Raw genomic sequence first — 16567 nt, 5'->3', positions numbered from 1 at the left:
TTTTCTCGATTAATCGATTAGTTGTTTGATCTATAAAAATGTCAAAACATGGTGAAAAATGTGGATCAGTGTTTCCCAAAGCCTAAGAGGACGTCCTCAAATGTCTTGTTTTGTCCAAAACTCAAAGATACTCAGTTTACTGTCACAAAGGAGAGAAGAAATTAGAAGATATTCACATTTAACAAGCTGGAATCAGAGAAATCTTATTTTTTTTTATAAAAAAATGACTCAAACGATTAATCGATTATCAAAATAGTTTCAGTAGTTGACAACTAATCAATTAATCAATTCATTGTTGCACCTCTACGTCATACACAATAAAGCAATAGAAATGTTTTATTCACATTTTAAGCATATTATTGTCGTTCTATATAGCATTTCACTTTGGGTATTGAGTTTTGCATAGCTTGTTTTCCCTAAATGAATTCCAATGACCATCTTTTTAATAGTTTTCAGAACTTCCAGTAAACGTCAATTTGGTGTTTTTACAAACCAAAAGACACCATGATGTCTATGTTAAAACTGGACAGACGTCTAGGTTGCATATAACATTAAAATGACATATATTTAAACATGTAGTGAGAAACCTACTTCACACTGAAATATAGTAGGCCTAAATATAATTAGTGTTAACATAAATCAGTGTCTTTTGACCTGCAAGTCACCAAATCAATGTGTATTAGGCAGGTTTATTGATGATATAATGACAAAAGCAGCAACACATGCAGTTTCTGACAAAATATTTATTTTAGGTGATTATGTGGAACTACATAATCTTGTCTGTGTTACCCAGTATCCACCACTTGAAGGATCACAAACAACATAGTCTATTGTGGGGGAAGTCGTTTATCAAGTCCTGTAACTGGATTCTGTGTGTCTCGCAGTTCATTAACTGAACACTTAATGATTTTTGGTGAAGCAGTCTTCTGCTTGGCTTTAGTTTTGTGACTTTGATTGTCAGACACTGGACTTGACTGTCTGCTCCCTGATTTGGATACCTTAGATTGGGAGTTTGAACTGCTAGGCGGTCTGGTTGTGAACAGGTTTTGGCTTGAGTTGACAGAGTTGGGGATCTGATAAGGGCTGAAACGCCACCAAGGCTGAGAGCTGCGGAAACAGTTTCTGGCCAGCGTAGAGGTTGCCGAACAGGTGGGGAGAGCTGGTGCTGCCATGTAGCCATATGGATAGGAGAAAAGTCCTCCAAAGGGTGACAGTGAGATTCCCTGTACAAAAGAACACAATTGTTAATTTGATTAACACCATACATTTTCTGTGTTCCTACATTTTCCAGACCGTCCTTACCCAGAAAACGACCGTATGGCTCAATTATCACGATCCACAATTACGCTTTGAGAGCAAACTAGGAAGTGAGGTGACAAGGTAAAAGAGCACCAAAGACCGCATAAGGACACCGGTTGGGGGGAGGGTGGTATAGACCAGGGTTCATGTCCCATGTGAAACCAAAAGTCAACTGTCATTCTGTCAGTTTTACCTATGAGTTTTATAGACCTTAGTTTGTGACGCAATAACGTTCGTGACATCATGTTACATCCATTTACTGTAAGTAGTTTTACATGACTCATTTTAAGCCAATCCATGATGTTTTACTAACCCTAACTAAGTATTTTTGTTGCCTAAACTCAACTAGTTCAGTTTCACAACGTTTATCTAGGTAGGTTTCAAAAATTTGCCTGTTAAGTTAAATAGAACTTTCACATGATTACGGCCACATGATTAAACCGCCCCCCATGCTGCAGTAAATAGAGCGATCCTATGTGTCGTTTTGGTAGTCTTTGAAAATCAACCCATAATGTTGTTTAGGTATAAGGATGTGTTGATGTAAGACAAGCACAGTGACCTTTGCTCAAACTGCTTGTGACTCCTAAGCCATTTCTGTTTGGGTCCCATCGTCACAGGTTGCATGTCTATGAGTTGTGAGAGTGGTTTATAGAGAAAAGTCAGGAACGATAAGCACAATTTTGCGCAGCAAATTTAGATTTTTTTTTACCTCTATAAAAAAATCATCTCTTGATCCCTTGTAGGTTAGGGTCCACTGGTCTAGATTAGCATATTGGTGTGAGTGTGAAAAATTTGTTATTATTTGCAGATTTTCACACAACATATTCAACGTATTCAATTCAGATCACGTTTCACCAGAAGTTCAGTCCAGCTCTTTATCTGAGCTTTTCCTGCCTGAACTTCAAATCAGCTTGCCATTACACTCCTTCCCCACTCCACCTTACTGCCCAACTGGCTCTCCCTTTCTTGAACCAAGGAAGGGAGAGTTATATTATAATATCTCTTGTTATCCAGTCCAGCAGAGTTATGCATTGTTGGGTTATGTATAATGACATGTCTTCAAAAACTCTCTCAGATCAGATATTGAAAGGACGGTCACTAAGACACTTCTTGACTTCCTGTTTAATGGTTGCTTGGTCAATTTGGTGACTGTATTAACCATGAGGTAATTATAATTCCCAAAAGTATTATTGTCTCAGTTGTCATGGTATAATAATCTCAATATACACAAATTGCCTTTTATACTTTTTCTACATGCTGCCTTGAATTTGAAGTAGTTGGAGCTCATTGTGAGAATGATCTTATAGCTTTTGCTGGAGGCTGATAGCATTACTTCATCCAGGACTAAAACATGTACAGTACAATGTAAACGGTCAGTTCGCCCAAATTACAAAAAGATAATTTCTACCTTTTCCCAGAGGGGCTAGATATATCACCTCTGATGTTTCTGCTGCCATCACAATAAATTGAATTTCACGTATGGTGCTCAAAACATGATCTATTATGGATAATCCACAGACCTTACATCAAACAGTTTTCACCGGAAGTGAATTAAAACTGTTGACAGTGAGACCTGAAGGTTATCCTGAATAATTTTTTAAAAGACACGTTCAATGTAATTTTTAAGTGCTTTGAGGAGCAATGGAATTTCATTCCCTTTGGATTCTCTGTTCACTTGGTGTATTAGAGTATGTGTAATATTAGAATAGCATGCTCCTGCTGAAGCGTACCTGAGATGCCAGCATGTGGTGAAACATGAAGGGAGATGGAGAGGTGATGCTTTGAGAAGACAGGCCTCCATTTTCTACTCCAGGCAAAGAAGACAACAGATGTCCCATACCCTCCGGCTTAACTGACAACTGTCCCGGGTGAAACAACAAAGGTGCCCCAAGCTTAAGAAACTGTTGGCTGTGCGCACTCGAGAAATCCAAAGTCTGAAGGTGACCAGCGCTGAGGGATGACGAGCTCTGTGTTTGCAACATCATAGGCAGGACCCCATCTTTGGTTTCGCTCATGTGCCTTTTTGAAGAATCAATCTCCATAGAGTACATATCATCTGACGATCTAAACATTGTTCTCTCTTTTGTTGTATCCTGATTGTCGTCGCTCTTACTGTGAGCAGCCTCGTTCCACAGTATTTCCTCGCTCTTCTGACTCAAAGTAGACACATGTTCAGTCCTGGAACAGCTGGCTTCAGCAATGTCCTTTTCTTGTAGATCAACATCTGAATCACTTCCAATATTGTTCTCATCTGTGGAAAAAAAAAATCATTACATTCTTTAAATGTATTTGTAGTTAAGAGTAAAATAAGCATAGTTCTGAAGGAAGGCAATCCAAAATATCAGAAAAAATAATAACGGTCTTCGTCAGGGCTTTTGACAAGCATAGTTGTGCCCTGTTAGTAGCGTATTATCAGAACACGGTGGACGGAGATGACTTAGTGCGAACATCTTGAGCCGTGAATGAGACAGTGTTCACCTGTGACTAAACCCAAGGCGCCAGAACAGTTGATTCATTAAAACAAACTATTTTTGTTTTGCCAAATTGAGTCACACAGTAAATTGGGGTTGAGATCTACATCTGAACTTCCCTCCATGTTTGTGTTGCTCACTTCACTGCCTCCCTAGTGCTCCAGTGTTAAAGATGCATATTATGTAACTGCAATGTCCCCGGTCCAATTCCATCCAGAGACATTTGTTGCATTTTATATCCATCTTTTTTTACCCCATGTTTCTTATTTCTGTCAGCTGTCCAATAAAGGCAAAACAAGGAGAATGACTCAATCAGGACACCTCATCTTCCCATACTAGTAAAACGTATTGTGTTTTGTTGACCATCTAATTACTGAAAGTTTATTCTTTAGAAGGACAAAAATAACATACCCATATCCACTTACTAGCTGATAAAAGCCATGATATGTGGTTGAAAGCTAATTTAAAAAGTATGTGTTAAGAGGGAGCTGCTTGAAATCTGATAAATTAACGCTGACTCAAGTGATGTCACTTGAGTCAGTGTTATTTGGGTCTGAAGGCTATAAGTTTGAAAATAAAAAAAATCTGGGGGTGTGGAGTTAGAGAGAAGCAAGGTTACCAGACCTCTGTTACCTGCTCCTCATCTCTGCTTGAAGTTAGTGGCTAGGCTACATTAGCCTACCCCACCGAAACATTGGTGGTCCGTTTTCATTTTGGGTAATGTAGGTGCCAGATTTGGACAAGGAAGAAGAATGGAATAATACACATGATATCTCTGGATCTGTGGCATCAATTTTGATCTTTTTTTGTAAACTGCCCATCCTGAGTTTGAAAATATAATGACACGCTAAATCAGTGGATCCTAAAGCATAAATGAACACTGTCTCTGTTTTGTGACTGTAATGTTTAACACTTTGTCCTATAGAAAACTCGGTGGGTTCATAAACATTGCCATAAAGGCTGCTTAATGACATAATAGAGTGTAAGTTAACCCACCTTGACAGGTTGGTGTGAACATCAGAGGGCTGCTCACCAGCTCCCGAGGGGAATAAAAAGGATCACTGGTACTGGGTTGTTCATATGAGTCATCAGAATCAGCACAGTCCCGGTCCGCTTTGCTTTCGGTCTCATGCACTGAAGAAATAGTGAAAGGCTTATACCTGTGGATCACAAGTGAGATTCGGTCTAAATATGTATATATCCATACCGGTATGTCCTTTAGTATTATGATGCATTCTGATAGCAAAACAAATATTGCCTACCTTTTTTCTCGTTTCCCATTTCCTGTGTCTCTGAATCCTTTGGCAAAGGGGTTGTTGTCGATTTTTAGCTGTGTAATCTTATGGAGAAAAAGACACATCAGCAAGTTAGTCACTGCAATAATACAGCTACTTGCACAGTGACAGATAACTGAGTAGTCTATTACATCAGTATCCACAAAGCTCATATGTGGCACTAATGAGGGCCCAGTTTTAGAGCATCATATTCAGGCCATATAACTCTAAAATACCTCTTAGTTTCCAAACCATCCCAACAGGCACCAGACTCATGTTTTTCTCAAATTTTTCATAAAAATAAAAGTCGTTGCGAGGTGCATCCCGTGCGAGTAGGCTAGATTAGGTCTGTTGTGCATGCATAGGGGTGTGGAGGGGGAGGATGGTGGTTACCTTTCCATTCTGATACGCTGTGACTGCGATGAACTCTGTCTCCGGGAAAACATAAGTCCGGAAGGTGCTGTACGGAAGCTTCATTATGTCGTTGGCTCTCACAATATGGAATCTGGGTTGGTATTTATGCATTGAATTCAAAATTGTCTGGAAAATAAAGACAAAGAAAGTCTAAAATTAATTTTGTTGGCTGGTTACAAATCATAATTAAAATGACATTTGTGAACAACTGTTTAAGTAGCCTACAGGTTCACTGTGAAGTCATATTGACTTTTTAGAACATGAGCTTTTTTTTTTGAACAATAAGTAGGCCTATATTATATTACAATTCGTATTATTGCTACTTACAAATCCATGCTTGTCCGAAATATTATTTGTGAGTTTGAATTTATGAAAAGCGACGGGCTTGCTCATCCACTGCTCTCCTTTGGACGGGCTGTCTGGGTGGATGTACATGCGCTTTGGCATCTCCGGGTCAGCTTTTCCAGCCACCACCCAGCGGGAGTTGTGAAACTTGTAGCGGCACTCATCAACTGCGACGATGTCCATCAGCAGGATATACTTTGCTGTTTCAACCAGCCCGTTTACCCGCACTTTGAAAGCTGGAAACATCCTCCTTTTGCAGAGAATTAACGAAACATCGATGTTAGACACTTTAATTTGAACGTTTTGCAAGCAAAGAGCTTCCAATTGTCACGTTGAAACATTTATTCCGAATATAAAATATCAGTTTGGAAGTTTTAAAGGTCTGATCAGAGTGGGAATTTAAAATGTGTATTATAGGCTGCAATAGGCTAGTAATTGAGCAAGGATTGAACTGGACCCCTGAAACTAAGGACCCCGACCAATATTGGCTTCTTAACAATACACAACAGACATGAGCGCTAAAACCGATCCCATAATAATAATATGTGTATAGCCTATTGGACCCTATAATAAAATGATGGCATTTCAAACCCATGCCTATGTCCCGGTAATGACTTTCATAGATTTAATTTGCAGCCAATATGCACATTGTAGTTCACGTACCTTCCTGATTTTGTTATAACCATCTCAGTTCCCATTTTGTGAAATTCTTTCCATAAATTCTTTGACTCCAGTGTGACTTTGGGGTCATCGTCGAGACATTCTTCTGTCTGCACACTTTTCAAGGCGCGCGGGTGACCTGGCTGCTGCTGGCGTCCCAGAGCTGCGCGCAGCCCCGCATCAGGGGCAGCCTGCTCAGACACAGGCTCGGACAGGGGGGCGACGTCTGGGAAAGTCAGCGCTGCAGGGAAAAACGAGGGCTGAGCGGCGGTAAAGAAGGCTGACAAGGTCAAGGCACCTGGTCGATGAGCTTGGAAAGAATGGTAAGCCATGGAAGCCGCTGTGTCAACTGGATCTCTCATCAGGGCATCCGATCTGACAGCACGCTACTATAAAGTCTCTGTCCGCTTGCTGAATTGCAACAAACCGTTTTAAGAGTTTGTGAGTTTTGTAGCATGAAAGAGAGATCAAAGGAGGGAATGCAATTTTTCAGAAATATCAAGATAACGTTACTTTGTCAAAGGCAAGGATGGTCCTTTATGTACCCTATCCGCTGGTAGATCCACCATGGAGAGGGCAGCTCACTTTGGGACCATGCGTGCGCAAAGCTTGTTCAGACCCTGTAAAAACTGCAGTGGCACCGAGTAGTGAAGACAGAGAGAGTCATTGAGATGGTGTTTACACTGTCACACGTCTGTCTGCCCCGGCCCTACACTAATAAGCCAAATATCTTTGACAGGCTTCATTTTCCGGACCAATTACAGAGGCGGGGCGTGGTTTCAACCTCTCAGAGTATAGATATGTTAGTGGCTTAGACAGCATGAATGAATCATAATTCAGTTACTTTCAGAATGTTGTTATTGTAGCTGTTATAACGTTATAGTAATAGTTATAAGAATGAAAATAATAATTGTAATTTGTATTATTATTATTATTATTATTATTATTATTATTATTGTTTTTATTATTATTATTATTATTATTATTATTATTATTGTTGTTGTTGTTGTTGTTGCTGTAGTAATAGTATGCCTTTGCTTAACGTTAGCGATGACTATATTTTAGCCTATATTTTATATTTAGTTTTGTTATGTCTTAATTGACTTAAGACTAATTGTTAATAATAATAATAATAATAATAATAATAATAATAATAATAATAATAATAATAATTATTATTATTATTATTATTATTATTATTATCAATTCTCAAGGTGATGATCATCGTGCTGTTTCCCCCCAAATGTCATGTGAAAACCTCGAATTGTGTCTGAATTTATGAAAGGAGTCCACTGGTGAAATTAATGGTTACTCTAAAAACTGAGATTCTTCTAGTGCGTCGCTGACTGACGTGATTCACGTATCCATCTTTTGAAAACACCCAAGGATTTTGATGAAGTGGGAATTCATGGATCTGTTAATTAAGACGGACTCGGCGCCAGTTTGTTGGCGTCCCGCAAAGAGCCAAGAGCTCTCTTCTGTCACTTTACATTTAGGCAACTCTCCAAATCCTCAAGTTGCCTGCTCCAGTTTTATTTCCAGTGCAGCCTTCAGGCTACATTGCTTTAGCTTTTGTGAACAGGAGACAACCTGAGTTAAGAAATAAACATTACTCTAATCCAAGGATCTAAATGAAAGCAGCACTTGTCAGATAAAACCTGGGTCAATTTGGCTCAGTGATGACGTGAATAAGAGCTTTTTATTTTATTTACTGAGCCAGTTTAATTTTTGTAATCTCCCTTGTTGTAGTAGACCACTCTGAACTAATTTAGACTGAAAGGTTTTTCAATAATTCTTCCATTTATTATTTTATATATATATATATATATAAAATATATATTATTTTATGAATCTGATGTAGCCTAGAATAGCTTTTATTAGGCGATTCAGATTCACTTATAATATTAAATGCTTTATTGACATGATATTTGTAGTTGATCTTGATCAAGTTGGGCTTTTTATTCATATTTTTCCCTGGTTGACAGAATTGAAGCAGAGAATATCCTTAACACACTCTCTCTCTCTCTCTCTCTCTCTCTCTCTCTCTCTCTCTCTCTCTCTCTCACACACACACACACACACAGCTGATTATCAGGCCTGTTAAGTAAGTCAATACACACTGATTGAATTAATATCATAACTTAGTTTGCTTGTATTCATTTAAAACATGTTTGCATCTTTATTTTTCTGTCTTTAAAATACAGTTTTAATATACAAGTACAATATTGCACACAAAAACGTATTGATAATAATCATACAGAGAGACATGAAGACAACAAATGTTTATTATTCTTTAAGAATGACTGATAATAATGATGTTAGGGACAGCAGTTTGATAATTTACAGAATCTTGGAGAAAAGGTTCCATGTAACATAATCAGTGGTTGTTGTACTTTTAATTGGTCCTGTAGACTAGAAATAATAATAAAAAGTCTGCTGTTTTTCTCTTTGCTGTACCAAAGGGCTGAACAATGAGTGCAGGGTGAAGTGGAGTGCTGCTTGACAGTTACAAGGCAGGAAAAGGCTCGGGATAGGAAGTGACCTCACAGGTCCCACGAATGATGAATGGCTTCCGAGATAGTCAAGGGTAATAATTTGTCAACAAATCCATGAGAGGAGTTCATGATCGAGAGTAGACGGGTGGGAAGACATCATTCTCCATTCCTTTGTGGAGATTTTCACAGAAATGGCGTGCATGAGGTTGCCTTTCGAACACAGCCATTGACAACACTGAAAAAAGTTTGGGGTTGAAGAGGGAGTGGCAGTGGTTGGGTCTGCTTTTCCTCACTCATCTCTACTGAGAGGGATGGTCTATATATTCCACCGTTTCTCTCTGGTGCAACTCCAGCCGGCAGCTTGAGAGAAGCACCAGAACAGGAAGGAGGCAATCAATCTGAGTGATGGTGCATGAATTTCACCTCTCTGGTCAAAGTCCACACCTGGGACAAATTCAAAAGAATGTTAGACCACTGAGGGTTTCTGGCAAGTCATCCTAAGGACAAGCCAGTAAAGTACATATCACATCTGAAGGTTGGAGAGCACTCTCACATGACAAACAGGAAGAAGAGGACAGGAAGATAACTTAAGTGTGGACTTGAGGCCGAGCAGAGAGGTCTAAAGACCAGTTACCTTAAATGTTGTCTGGGCTCTGTGGTGTCTCGTTTGAATCATGACATCATATTGGTAACATAATAGACACAACACATGGATCTGTTTATCCTGACTGTGAGATCTAGATGCAGTGTCGCTTTTAAAGCTGGGAGTCTGATTACCACAAAAAGCCTTTTTTTGTGGATTCAATTATGAGTATCTTTTTCTATGCGCAGGAAGGATATTCATACCCTCTGCCTCTATTTATTTTCCATTACATATGAATCACATGTACATGTTTTGTTACGTGAAAACGTCTGTTCATGCTTATCTGGAGTGATTCATGACGATGTCACTTTCCAAAGCTCAGACTTTTTTTTTCTTCTTTTTTTTTTCTCTAACCTTTATTTATCCAGGTAAGTCGCTTGAGAACAACTTCTCATTTGCAACGATGACCTGTCACATTCACACAGTTACACATTCATACCTGGAAGCTGCCCGGTACAACCACAGTCTGATCTGCTGGCCATTGAGCAGCTCCACTGGAGCGGTTGGGATTAAGGGCCTTGCTCAAGGGCACCTCAGTGGTGGTAATGAGGGAGGGACAAGCGCGACTTCGATGTACTTTCTGCACTCCAGCAGAGTGGAATGTAAATGTTGCTCATTATTACAAGATCATTAATTAAGAGTTAAGATGATGAACTCCATTAGCGAGCTAAACACTTTGTTCTGCATCTAAGAGGTCCCAAATGTGTTTTGTTATATTTTTTGTTTGCGGACACATTTCACTTTTGTCTTTATCTGCCTTCAGTTTTAAATATTGGATGGATTGCCATGACATATTTTACATGACATGTTTCCCAGATGCTGACTTTGGTGATCCCCCTGACTGTTCCTCTTGCACCATCATGAGGGACATTTGTGATTTTGAGTGAAATGTCTCAGCAACTATACTCAACAAAAAAAGAAACATCCTGTCACTTTCACCTGCTTTTATATTTTAATCAAACTTAACATATGCAAATAGTTGTATGAACATTAAAACAACTAAGACATAAACTGAACAATTTTCACAGACATGTGACTAAAATAAATGGAATAATGTTTCCCTGAGCAAAGGGGGGGTCAAAATCAAAAGTAGCCCTCAGTATCTGGTGTGGCCACCAGCTGCATTAAGTACTGCAGTGCATCTCCTCCTCACGTACTGCACCAGACTGGCCAGTTCTTGCGGTTGTTTTTGCCATCCTGTATCTGTCCCACAGGTGTGATATTCGGATGTACCGATCCTATGCAGGTGTTGTTACACGTGGTCTGCCACTGTGAGGACAATCAGTTGTGCTTCCTGTCTCCCTGTAGTGCTGTCTTATCACAATAGGGACATTCCAATGTATTGCCCTGGCCACATCTGCTGTCCTCATGCCTCCTTGCACCATGCCAAAGGCAGGTTCACGCAGATTAGCAGGGACCCTGGGCGTCTTTCTTTTGGTGTTTTTGAGAGTCAGTAGAAAGGTGTCTTTACTTTCCTAATTTTCTTTTAACTGTGACCTTAATTGCCGACCGTCCTTAAGCTGTTATTGTCTTTTTGACTGTTCAACAGGTGCATGTTCATTAATTGTTTATGGTTCATTGAACAAGCATTGCAAACATTGTTTAAACACTTTACAATGAAGATTTACAAAAGTATCTTTAAAATACAGTGTCCTGAAAAAGGGACGTTTCTTTTTTTGCTGAGTTTATTTAAAAGATTGCCAACACATTTGGTACACATATTCATGTCCCACTCAGGATGAATTGTCCTTACTTTGATGATCACTTAACTTTTCATCTAGCACCACCATCAGGTCAACACTTTAGTTTGTCCAACATTGTCTTACTAAATAATGACATTACCATCATCTTCAGCTTGTGTTTTGTGCTAATTAGCAAATGTTAGCATGTTAGTACACTAAACTCATAATGGTGAATATGATGAAATATTATATCTGCTAAACATCAAACATCACTAGCGTAGCTGTAGACCATTTAGTCCTTTTCTAACATTGTTGCTCCTGCATATGTGTAAATGAGGTGGACAAAGCATTCGAAAAAATAAACTTTTACATAACATACAGTAATTCAGTCCAGTACAATATTACCACAAAATACAGCCTCAAAACACACAGAACTGATTCAACACACAAACAACTGAAGTAGTCTCAACAAATAATGAGCATTTCAAGTAATATTTGTGTATATTGTAGAGCTACTGTATTGTATTGCATCCCACTGCACTTGTCATATTTGCTTTAATAAAACTTGTAGACCTATTGTAGGCAATCCAACTTATGAAGAACAAATTAATGCAAACAGTAGCTTTGCTGAACACTACAACAGACTGAAGTAAGTTCAGTGAATAGTATGAATGGAATGATTTTCAAAGTATTACATAGAGCAACTGCAGTCTTTACATGAAGCCTCTGGATGTGAAAATAGGAGTTGTATTTTCAGTATCAGACATCCCATCATTCTGTTGTAAAAGGAAAAGCTAGCTTTAAACTTCAAGGTTGAGAGAGGGAAAGAGATAGATGTCTCTTGCAGCCAGAGGCATGGCACAACATTTTGGGCCCTGTAGAAAGGCATTCTCTATGGGCCCCTCCTCACATTCACAGCTATTCATTCTAGCATCTTTTTGGGCCCTCCTCACATGAGGGTACTCAGTCCCCTTTCCACCCCCAGTCTGACACCCCTGCTTAAAGCATTCAAATGTGTATGCAATTTAGTGTAAATGGCTCGTGTGTGTTTCAACTGACGTCTAAGAGAGAGAGAGACGTGTTGTCTATGAAATAAACCTAATGTTGTAGTAATGAATTTCGGGTTGCATTAACCCATTTGTAGTGGTGTTTTAGGCACAGACTCTGAGCGTCTGGGATTCCAACTTAATCTAATGACAGAGAGGCAGAGACACAACTAATTATGAAGAAAGGGCCAAGTCATTGTTCTTGGTGCAGGGACTATACATATATAGCCCTAAATTCGATTAGAGCCTAATAGACCCGCTGTAACAGACAGACGCCAGTCAATTCTAACCATCTTAAAGCCTTGTGAACTCCCAGTGCAAAGTGGCACTGGCTACAAAATGTCCAATGGCCTTTGAAAAAAAGATCTTTTGTTCACTTAATGGAATTAGGAAATATTTTTGCTTCATAAACAAGTTAAACATTTGACTCATCGGCATGTCAGACAGACTTCTTATTTTGGAAACAAGCCTCAATGCTTAATAGAGTCGACTCCCTGTTGAGGCACTGTCGCACCACTATAACTTTGTTTGTTTAGGTTTATTGGATTTACAGTAAGCCATGTTTTCCTACAAATTCATTTAGCAGGCTTTCAGAAGAACTGACTGATGACAAATGGTGTGGCTTTAAACTATGAAAGCTTCTTACATAAAATGATAATAAAGTAGCATTCAGGATGACAGGGCTTTCTCACTTTTTTGTGAAATCAAACACATCAACATTTGAATCGCAAGTGTAATACAGTTCATCCCAATTTACATACAATAATAAAGAAAGCCTGTAGGATCATATACAGTAGATGTGATTTTCTTGGTTCTATGGCGTACAGAATGATTATCATAGAATGTATACCTTATCATGATAAAAACCTGTTTAGAGTATTTATCCATGCAATACACAGACAGTTGAACATATTAAATATTGGCTTAACATTTGGATAAACTTTATGAGAAAAACATAATGTTTCAGAGCCATGAAATCAACTTAAGATACTCAGTGGGACAAAAACCTGTTAAAAAGAAAAACAGAATAAAACAGGTCATGCCTGACTGAGGGCATTATTTGTTACAAAGGCTTTAGACCTTTATCCTTTGGGATGCTCCGGCTCTCTGGTTGCTTTGCTGCATCAGATTTGCTATTAAATCATTTACTCCATGTCTTTCTAAGCATGCCACTCCTGTGCATTTTCTGGTATCTAAAAGCATCAGAACTCCCATCAGAGGGACAGAGAGAGCCAGCAGAAGGCTTTTGTAGAGCTGCCTTTTAACTCATCTCTAGCCTGCCTCACTTAAAAGTTATTTTGGAGCATCATCTTTCAGTTCTTTTGAAACCCATAGTAGCAGTATCAGGGCCCTAAGTGTCTACTGTGCATAATACTTTCAACACTTTCTGAATGCTTTTTTTCTGGAGCAGAAGGGACTTTTCATTGGCAAATAAGGCTGCCTTCATGCCTAAGGGCATCTGACAGTGGTGGAGGGACCTGAGAGGACAAGAGGGCTCCACAGTATTCAATATTACATGACAGTCAGTGTAGCTGCGTGGCACTGCAGCTCACTTTACAGAGCAAAGCTACAATGTAACTGTCTCTGTCTCTGATTGTGCCATACATTTTTTGCAACAAACGTAATATACAATACACGTAACTGCTGTATTCTATCAAAGTTCCTGGTGTCTTACATACAACAACTGTCTAAGTAATGCACTTATTATGGTTGCTGAGTTACAACGGGGATGCCACTGAAATAGTTACCTAACCAACTACTTCCATGCAGAAATAAAATGTTCACAGTCTATTCTGCCTCCCCCAAGTGGCCAAAAGATCAAATAATCTAAAACAAAACAAGACAAACAGGAAGACAAAAACTACTAAAAACTATATCGGACAGAGAGAACACAAAGGCTTTTCTTTTCTGTAGTTGCAGGGGCAACTTTTGGCCCTTTCAGCCAAAAATGCTGTTCTTCTTAAACATATCTTTGATCACACTGGTGCAGTGGTGATGCTTTGTGGCACTGCCATGGACTAATCTTATCCCAGCACTGTCACATAGCAGATGGCGACATACAGGTGTGTGTTAGTGCATGTGTGTTTATTATTACCTGTTGGCTGGGTAATGATGATAGTAGTGCAGATGTTGCTGAGAGATTGGCGAAGTGCCAACATAATGTCAGGCTAAAGGACTGCAGCAATATGCCATGGGTTTAGCTGAAAAACATGAAAATCATCACCAACTCCCTACATAATAATCCTAGATGTATTTTACCACTCAAAGTAACAGACTTTGCACAGTACTGTATGTAGGTAGTGTTTGTATAGTGTCACCTCATTGTATTGTGTCAAAGTAGTCTTGGGTTCAGTATTTTAAGCAAAATAAATAAATGATTCATTCATTATTGCTAATGACTTTATAAGTATATCTCACAGCTTTGCCAAATCCTATCAGAGGCTAGTCAAAGCGTAGTCTATATCCTTGACGTTCCACTTCCGGGATTGTTCTGGTGCCGCCGGAAATTCCGCAGGATTTCACTCTTTTTAGCCAGATGTCTGTTACCTTCCGCTTTTATGAGGACTATGGTTAACTGCTCCTCAGATCTCTGCAGGGTAAATCCAGACAGCTAGCTAGACTATCTGTCCAATCTGAGTTTTCTGTTGCACAACTAAAACAACCTTTGAACGTACACATGTTCCGCCAAAACAAGTTCCTTCCCAAGGCTATTTTGCAGCGGCAATGTTGCTTGGCGCCGCCCGAGATGATTGTGATTGGTTTAAAGAAATACTCTGTACTGCACACTTATTGTACCATATATGTTATATTGTGTTGAAGTTTGGGGAAATACTTACAAAAGCAACTTACAAAAAATTTGCGCATTGCAAAAAAGAGCAATTAGGATAATAAATCACATCGGGTATTATGAGCACACCAATCATCTGTTTTTTAATTCACATTTGCTGAAATTTATGGACATTGTTACATTCAAAACTGCACAATTTATGTTTAAAGTTAAAGAAAATAATTTATCTTGTAACATACGCGCAATGTTTAATGAAAGAGACGGGGGATATCATCTAAGAGGTCATTGTATGTTCAAGCAACCTCTTGTGCAAACTACTGTTAAAAGCATGTGCGTTTCAGTTTGTGGGGTGACCTTATGGAATGGACTGAACAATAACATCAAACAGAGCCATAATATCATTCAGTTCAAACATAGATTAAAGACATCATTACTTGACCAATACAGAAAAGAATAAACTGAAACATAGGATTGGAATTTGTAATTTAAAGGTATTGTTCTATATTATTGTATTGTTGTAAGTTATTGTAAGACCGAAAGATTGTATGCTGCTTGTATTGTATGCTTTCACCTGCTCCTTCTCAAACTAATCCCTTTTTATATTTTTTATTTTGCTTTTGTTTTCTTTTTCATTGTTGTTAAATTCTGATTGTTTGTGTTTTGTTTTATGGTTTAAAATTTTTTTGTCTTGCAACATTGTTGATTGTTTGAGATAAATAAATAAATGAAATGAAATGAAAGGTCCGGCAATGCGAGACTAATCGAAGCTTATCACAATGGGTCCCGTGATTAGGGCTGCAGGATGGAAATAGCTGACCAAGGCAACTTCATTCAGACTTGGATGCAATAATATCACAAACACAGGCGGTTCAATGTATGCGTTAAACTCCCTGAGCTCCTGGTCTATTACAGGATGAAGAGCTCAGTGAACAGAGAGGACCTCTGATTTGAGTTTTGAATGGCTTATTTTCCTTGGTCTTAAAGGAATTGAACTGCTTTTCAGTTATATAATGACTTGTAAGTGTTGCATCAGATGATTTGTGTCCTGTCAAACTGAATATCTGTCCTATGATGACCCTTTCTAACTTTGCTCCATGATTCAGTCAGCATCTGTGCTCTGGGGATTGACCATTGGTCACCCTGCATTCCCCCGACAAGATTATCTTAAGATACACAAAGAAACTATTTCTATTCAGTCAGCGTTTGAAGATGTAATGTACAACCAAAACATAGTTTACAAAAACAATGTTTTATTTTATTTAAAGCACACAAGGGTGGACTAAAATGCAGTAGATTCAGACCAATCTATAATTCCATGGCCATACAGTAGATTTTTTGTGTAGATATTTGAGGTGCATAGAGTGTTGCCTGTTGAAGCATGGTCTTTGAAATAGTATGCATGCCAGATAACTTACTGTACATTGATTGATTTGATTATTTTTATATTTTA

At 38.7% G+C, this 16567-nt stretch overlaps 1 protein-coding gene across 1 annotated transcript; it reads right to left on the bottom strand.

Annotated features, from left to right (window-relative positions):
• Positions 1 to 534: 534 nt before the first annotated feature.
• Positions 535 to 6825, bottom strand: LOC116065047 (T-box transcription factor TBX2b-like). The gene is made up of 7 exons (XM_031320499.2): positions 6467 to 6825; positions 5786 to 6053; positions 5438 to 5584; positions 5033 to 5109; positions 4767 to 4930; positions 3030 to 3550; positions 535 to 1223 (listed from the first exon to the last, which is right to left on the bottom strand). The coding sequence occupies exons 1-7, from the start codon at positions 6823 to 6825 to the stop codon at positions 828 to 830; spliced, it is 1932 nt and encodes a 643-aa protein (XP_031176359.1). The 3' UTR covers positions 535 to 827.
• Positions 6826 to 16567: the final 9742 nt, after the last annotated feature.

The sequence above is a fragment of the Sander lucioperca genome, chromosome 13, assembly GCF_008315115.2.
Source record: "Sander lucioperca isolate FBNREF2018 chromosome 13, SLUC_FBN_1.2, whole genome shotgun sequence".
Taxonomy (NCBI): domain Eukaryota; kingdom Metazoa; phylum Chordata; class Actinopteri; order Perciformes; family Percidae; genus Sander; species Sander lucioperca.
Note: the sequence above shows the minus strand (reverse complement) of the source record. Positions and strands in the feature narration are given on the sequence as shown.